We start from the raw sequence: 7,500 nt of genomic DNA on the forward strand, positions 1-7,500 counted from the left end.
TCAAGTACTTACTGATTAGGTAAACTACCCAATACGTGTCTGTGAAGGTTCTCAGTCATCCAGCTCATCGTAGTCTGAGGAGCTTGGAAAGACAAGCGTCTGGACTTCTTTGAGTTACTTGAAGACGTTTCACCTCTCATCCAAGAAGCTTCTTCAGTTCTAAGGGTCAAATGGTGGAGAGTCCCAGATTTAAACCCAGTGGGAGTTTCCCCCCACAGAGGGACGAAGGACCCCCTGATGATCCTCTACCTAATCACATGAGCCAAGGTGTGAAACCTGGCCCCACCCTATCATGTGATTTCCTGAGGTCAGATGGTCCAGGATGTGAGTGGGCGTCTGAGAAGGGATCTCAAAACTGGATTATAGATGGCAGACAGTTGGTGTCGTAAACCACCGCCTCTGTTCAAAGATGGTCGCTCCACTGACCTCAGGAAATCACATGATAGGGTGGAGCCAGGTTTCACAATGAGCTCACCCGAAACCCTGGCTGATTGTGACCCACACCCGCTTTCACACCTTGGCTCATGTGATTAGGTAGAGGATCATCAGGGGGTCCTTTGTCCCTCTGTGGGGGGAAACTCCCACTGGGTTTAAATCTGGGACTCTCCACCATCTGACCCTCGAACTGAAGAAGCTTCTCGGAGGTGAAACATCTTCAAGCAACTCAAAGAAGTCCAGACGCTTTTGTTTCCAAGCTCCTTAGACTACCCAATACGTGCGCTTACTGGTAAGGTTCAGTTACACTAAACAGATTATAATTTATTGACACTTACTGTGGTCCATGTAAGCCAAACCCATCAAGTAGTTGTTGTTATTGTGCCATATAGTTACATTTATCCCTAACATAATGATGATCCAACATATGATTAACCACTCTGTGTTGATATAAATAATATTGTAATGTAACACAGTATACCCGCTCAAAGTCGCGGTTCAGAGTTGGTGGATTTTTCCTTATAATTAAATTCCCACAATTTGGCAGAAACTGCAAATATCTGTCATAATTTTTATGACTTTTTTGTAGCAATATATAACTTTTCAGGCATTTTAATGCTTAATTAATAAGAGCAAAGAAATTCTTAAATAATTAAATAAATTATAAATTTAAAATATAAATAATTGTAAGTTTTAATTCATTTAAAATTCACAAAATAAGCACGAACGTAAATTCAGCATCCATCCATCCATCCATCCATCTTCTTCCACTTTATCCGGGGCCGGGTCGTGGAGGCAGCAGAGAAGCCCAGACCTCCTCCTCCCCTCCTCCAGCTTATCTGGGGGAACACCGAGGCGTTCCCAGGCCAGCCGAGAGATATAATCTCTCCAGCGTGTCCTGGGTCTGCCCCGGGGCCTCTCCTGTAAATTCAGCAAAATTTACATATTAAAATTAGTACTATACACATTTTTAGGACTGTAGAGCGATCACAAAGGAACCGTAGAGGAAAATGAGGAAACGCTCCTGTAGTCTGAGGCGGCTTGTTTCATTCATCTCTCCTTATTGCATCTTTGGCAGGTGGAGTCCAGCATTCCCACATTGGAAAAGTTTATCTTGAGTATTTTGTTGCGTGTTCTTGTGTTTTGATGGCACCCAAATGCATATTCAGGGTTTAAACGATAAAAACTGGCATTTATAGACATTTTTTGACCACATGCAAAATTTGTGTTTTTTCACTATTCGTGAGTGCTCGGCGAATGAGACCCTCACAGATTCTGTGGATCAACAGTATTACATGTACATGCAGTATTCGTTTGTAATTGAAGGATCAGGTTTTCCAGTCACAGTTTTAGATGTTGAAGAAATGAGCATCTATAAATATGCTGGACCTGAAGATCTAAGCAGCAGGCTTGTGGTGTTCTCCCAAGTTGAAGTGATGGGTAGCTGCTGATGGTGGTCTGAGGAGGTACAAATGACAAACTGATGACAGGATGTGATCTGCAGCAGTTCCAAGTCTTCAGGACTTCTGGACTTAAGCTTCTGCCAGTGTCTTGGTGCCAAATAACACAGCTCGCCTTTAGAGATCTTCCAGATTAGTGGGTGGGGGCTCATCTCTGTCTCATCTCTGATCTGAGTGCTCAAATGTTCTGTGTGATCATGAAAGAAAAAACATTGTGTAGTGCCACCTCCTTAAAAAAACCACACATCAATGCTCGAATCTGTATTATTCTGTATTTGTTCATTGCGATGCTTCATTAAGGCTCTGCTCTAAATAAAGGATACTTTTAAGTAATTAAAGAAACTCCACTGAGCACATACTCCCTGCAGTTTTGCATCATTAGAGGGTTTTTTTGACAAAAATATGAAACTTCTGAGAAATCGTGGACTCGAAAAGGTTGACAGAAGGCGAGAGGAGCTGTCTCACTCACACAGGGATTGTTACAATAAATGTCTTTCCTTATTTTGCTGAATTCCACTTCCTGTTTTTTCTGTCACAGAACGGACAAGTTGAAAGGGGACCAGCGGAGACCTCAAGAGCTGAACAACCTGCTGAACCACAGAGTCCTCACACGGCCCGAGATCCAGAACAACGAACGCAATCGAGAACCTGCGTGTCAACATTCCCTGTCGCAGGTCGACGACAAATGGCAAAAAGATGTTGTGAAACACAATGACCAGAGGGAGCAAGAGTACTACACCTTACAGCGGGAGGGAGAAAGGTACTCTCTGAAGAAAGAGGGCGTGAGCTACATGCTGCAGAAGGATGGAGATAGGTATCTCCTGCACAAGGATGGAGAAAAGTACCTCCTGAGAAAGGATGGGGAGAAATACTCGCTGCAGAAAGATGAAAAAGTGTACACCATTCACAGAGATCTGGAGAAGTGCGGCGTCCGTAAAACGGATGATAAACACACGGTGACGCCGGCTGAGGAAAAGTACGCACCCTCCAAAGATGGGGAGAAGTATCTGCTCGCAAAAGACGGAGAAAAGTACGCGCTGCAGAAAGTAGGCGACCGACACACGCTCCAGAAAGATGGAAAAAAGTGCCTCTCTCAAAAGGAGGTCAAGAGACAGCTGTCATTAAAGGAAACTGAAAGGTTCAGCACTATGAGGGAGAAGGATAATAAATATGGCACTATACAAGTTATGGACAAATACAACACTATGAAAGAAATTAAGAGATACAGCTCGTTTCGAGAGGGGGATAAATACGCGACTCTGAGGGACGCAGAGAAATGTGCTACGGTTTGTGATAAATACGGCTTTCAGAGAGATCCGAGCACCGACAGGGCTCTGACTAAAATCAACAGCATCAAGCTACAACCAGCCCAGGCTGCCGCCATCGCAGCTGCGGTGTCTGCGTCTCGCCAGAACCAGGCCAACATCAGCGCCCAGAAACCTGCACAGGTCAGTGGCTCAGGGTGTGGGACAGGCGAGCAGCAAAGGGACTGCAGCCCCACAGAGGTGGATGGCAACCTGGCCAGGGTTCCCGTGAAGTCTCCAGCTCCAGTCCAGGAGCCAGAAAAGGGTTTGTCCAGGACCAACTCCATTCAGCAGCTGGAGCACTGGGTCCATCCGCAAAGGAGAGGAATGGACGATAACCCAAAGAGGTGAGCAAAGCAACTTTTCATTCAGTACATTTAAAACTTTAACAAAGAGGGAGGAAAACATTCAAAATACACCGTTGCATAAGTAACATAAGTATAGGCATTGAACCAAACCTCAACATAGAGATTAGCTTCACACGGGATGTGGATGCAGCTCACTTTCTAGCTACTTATTTTAGAAGCTAATCTTTGTACATTCCAGGTGTAACACACTTCACTGCTGAATATACTTTTCTATTTTTCCATTTTGTGGGCTCCAAAGGACTAAATGATTGTGTCGAACTGGGAGTGTTATTTCTAGATCGTAAAGATCAAAGCTCTTAGTGTTTGTCATGCGGTGAATGGCCAGTGACTTTTTCCCACCATCAAGTGCGGGATCTACCAAGATGCTCTGTCCCCACTGCTGTTCTGCATAGGCCTGAACCCCCTCAGTGAGATCATTAACAAGACTGGCTACGGATACCGTCTACGGAAAGCAGCAATCTTGAGCCACCTCCTGTACATGGATGACATTGAGCTGTATGCCAAGAGTGAACGAGACATCGATTCACCGATCCACACCACCAGGATCTACAGCAATGACATCGGGATGTCGTTCGGACTGGAGAATGTAGTCGGATGGTATCAAAGAGAGGGAAGGTAGTCCGAACTGAGGGGATTGAATCTACTTAGCACTTTTAATTCTTATTCTTATTTTTATTTTTATATCTATTTAAGCGTTTATGACAGCATGTTTGCACTAAGCACCGCAGCAATTTCCTAATGTTGTAAACCTGCTCAACATTTGGCAATAAAACCCTTTCTGATTCTGAACTACCAGAAGGCAACATTGCAGACATAGAGTACTTGGGGATCCCACAGACAAATGGGAACCATGAAGAGGCCACTAGGAAAGCTGCAACCATCTATCAACACCTACACCCTGCCTGTGATCAGGTACCCTGCTGGGATAGTAAGTTGGCCAAAGGAGGAGATAGAAGCCACTGACATGAAGACAAGAAAGCTCCTGACGATGCATGGAGGGTTTCAGGGGTCCATCACAGCAGGCAAGACCCCAGGCTGTGTAAAGATGCCCCAGAGACAATCCAGCACATAACAGCAGGGTGCAAGATGCTAGCAGGCAAGGCATACATGGAACGCCATAACCAAGTGGCCGGCATAGTGTACAGGAACATCTGTGCCGAGTATAACCTGGAAGTCCCGAGGTCAAAATGGGAGATGCCCCCAAGGGTGGTGGAGAATGACCGAGCTAAGATCCTGTGGGACTTCCAGATACAGACGGACAAAATGGTGGTGGCTAACCAACCGGACATAGTGGTGGTAGACAAACAGAAGAAGACGGCCGTAGTGATCGATGTAGCGGTTCCGAATGACAGCAATATCAGGAAGAAGGAACACGAGAAGCTGGAGAAATACCAAGGGCTCAGAGAAGAGCTCGAGAGGATGTGGAGGGTGAAGGTAACAGCGGTCCCCGTGGTAATCGGAGCACTCAATGACTCCCAAGCTAGGTGATGGAGAGAGACGCAGATATAGAGATGGTTCCCTGATTGTAAGTTTTTTCTTGCTTTTTTTTTTTTGTTTAGCCTGTCTTTTCTGGCAGCTTTTGCAATCAGAATTGTAATCAGTAATTTTCCAAGATGAGCTCTACAAATTCACTACAGGCTCCTGTTGTTCACGTGTTATTTTTATCTGTTTATGTATTCATTTCTATCAGTCTTATTTATATTATTACAGTTATGTCTAAGCTGACAGGCGGGAGGTAAAAAAGGAGAAAATACAATAACAGGATAGAGCATGAATACAAAAGCAGTTGATCGCCAACTGCTGGACTTGTAATGGTGACATTATGTTTAGTTTAACTGTTTAATGTTTTGTTGTACAGAAGAGCTTTCTTCCTTTCTACCATGTCATAGTGCTGGGATGGATTCAGGATCAAATTGATCTGTTGTGCATGTGTTCAGTTTGGAGGTTTTCCTAAATGGATTTATCGAGTTAAGGACTGAACAGTAATGTTTAGATAACCTTCTGTGCGCTCACATATTGTGCTGACATATTCTTCCATCCTGACCTTCTTCAGCGTTTCCCTTAGTTGTTTTTAAGGACCATACAGTTGTTTGTAAATTCGAATTAGGAGGAGGCCATTTACCTGGAAAGGGAAAGACCATCTCTGAATGGAGGAGGGGCCTAAGGGTCCATCTGTCACCACCTTACAATGCTGTGATTGCAGCCATTCCCCAACTCTCTGTGAATGGGACTCATGGTTATTGATCAGTGGTTGCTGATCAATGGTCATGCATATTAATGATCATAAACTGACCTCCCAGCCCATTGTTCATCAGTGCTGCTGGTTTGAATCGTCGTCCTGGTTATAAGGTTGGAAACCTGCCGTCAGCTGGACTGAAGACGTCACCTGATGATGAAGAAACGTTTCTCAGGGCTGGACTGGCCTACGGGCATGCCGGGCATTTGCCCGGTGGGCTGCTCGTCATTTTTCGTTTTTATGGGCCGATGGGGTTTTATTTCTTTTCTTTTTAACGGTATAAATGAAAGGTGGTGGATTGGCCAGTTGGTCATGATCGACTCTGGGCTGGACCAATTACAGCCGAGGAGGTCGAACTTTAAAGTTGAGGTGAAAAGGAACGCGATTTGTGCCGTACTACTTCAGCTAGAAAGTTGCTAATTCAATCATGAAACTGATCAATGATCAGCTGATCGGCTTTTCTCTGCGCCAGAAAGAGGAAACCAGCGGAGGTCGGGCTAAACAACAGCAGCACGTTTAGGCTTGATCAGCTGTTGTTAGAATTTATTTAATATTAATTTCTAGTATCAGCTGATGTTTGCTGGAGCCACAGCTGTAAAGCTGCTGGTCATGATGTCGGTTTGGATATGTGGTGAGAGGGAAACATGAAGATGAAACCAGGAGATGTCCTTACTGAATCATCAGAGCTGTGATGGAGAAACAAGTTTACCTTTTAGGTGACATGAATGAGTTGAAGTTATGAACTGTTTCTGAGAGACGAATAACACCAGGATCCTTTTCTAAGTAGCTGACAGCTGGTAACTGTGCAGGGGCGGATCTAGCAAAGTGTTGCCAGGGGGGCAGGTAGGGCATTAACAGGGAGAGGGGGGCACAAAGAAATACTTTTCTTTCTTATTCTCATTTAAAATGTCTCGCTTTTAACAAATAATTATCTGAATCTTACAACCAAAGTTTTAATCTGATTAAAATGTGTAGAAATCCATTATTGTATTCAGTAAATATTAAGCCTAGTATATATCCTAGTAAGTTATAGTATCCTTTCCTTTGGGAAGGTACCATCTGTGCAGTCTGTAATTCTGCTGAAGAAAGATGTTGAATCTATTTAATTACTGGAGAAAAATAATAGATTTCTGTGCATTTGCTTTATAAGTGCATTAAATTAAAAACGTTTTGTCAATTAAGCATCTTGAGGCCGAGGGTGGGGGAGTGGTTCCCTACTTTTTTCTTTTCTGTTTTTTGCTGGGAGTTGGCAACCCTATTAGTGAGGTATATGTAATTATAAATTAGGTTGTTTTATATTTTTTCTAAGTACTGTTTAGAATAGCAGAATAGGGAGGATGGTGTAGGTTTAAGTTTATTATAAAGGCTTTATGGCTTTTCCTATAATACCATGGTGGGCCGGTCACTAGTCAAAATGCTGATTTTTTTTGTCCCAGTCCAGCCCTGATGTTTCTCCCACTGAAAACGTCCAGATGAACAGATGTTACTGTACATCCAGCACTTTAGTAACAGGTGTCACGAAGTTGACATTTCAGACATGTCAGAAGCTCTGACTTTTTTTGCCGTCTCTCCAAACACTGAATCCAGATACCGAGTGAAGGCCAGCACTCCAGCCTTCCCTGCAGTAGGGACAAACTAAAAGAGCTATATGCATTTTTTTCTTATTTTCCAGTGTTACATCGTACCAGACTTTACCG

At 43.8% G+C, this 7,500-nt stretch overlaps 1 protein-coding gene across 7 annotated transcripts in view; it reads left to right on the forward strand.

Annotated features, from left to right (window-relative positions):
- The window catches only part of LOC146556007 (pleckstrin homology domain-containing family A member 5-like), a 153,186-nt gene that overhangs the window by 99,028 nt on the left and 46,658 nt on the right, over window positions 1–7,500 (forward strand). For all 7 annotated transcript variants that reach the window (XM_085252358.1, XM_085252359.1, XM_085252362.1 and 4 more), the window contains 2 exons: window positions 2,434–3,546; window positions 7,476–7,500. The exon at window positions 7,476–7,500 is cut by the window's right edge and continues 262 nt beyond it. In XM_085252358.1, the coding sequence (XP_085108484.1) occupies window positions 2,434–3,546; window positions 7,476–7,500 (1,138 nt within the window). The remainder of the gene's footprint in view (window positions 1–2,433; window positions 3,547–7,475) is intronic.

The sequence above is a fragment of the Mchenga conophoros genome, linkage group LG17, assembly GCF_057382185.1.
Source record: "Mchenga conophoros isolate Kocher_MC1m ecotype Shallow Benthic linkage group LG17, M_conophoros_male_GT1.1, whole genome shotgun sequence".
Lineage (NCBI taxonomy): Eukaryota > Metazoa > Chordata > Actinopteri > Cichliformes > Cichlidae > Mchenga > Mchenga conophoros.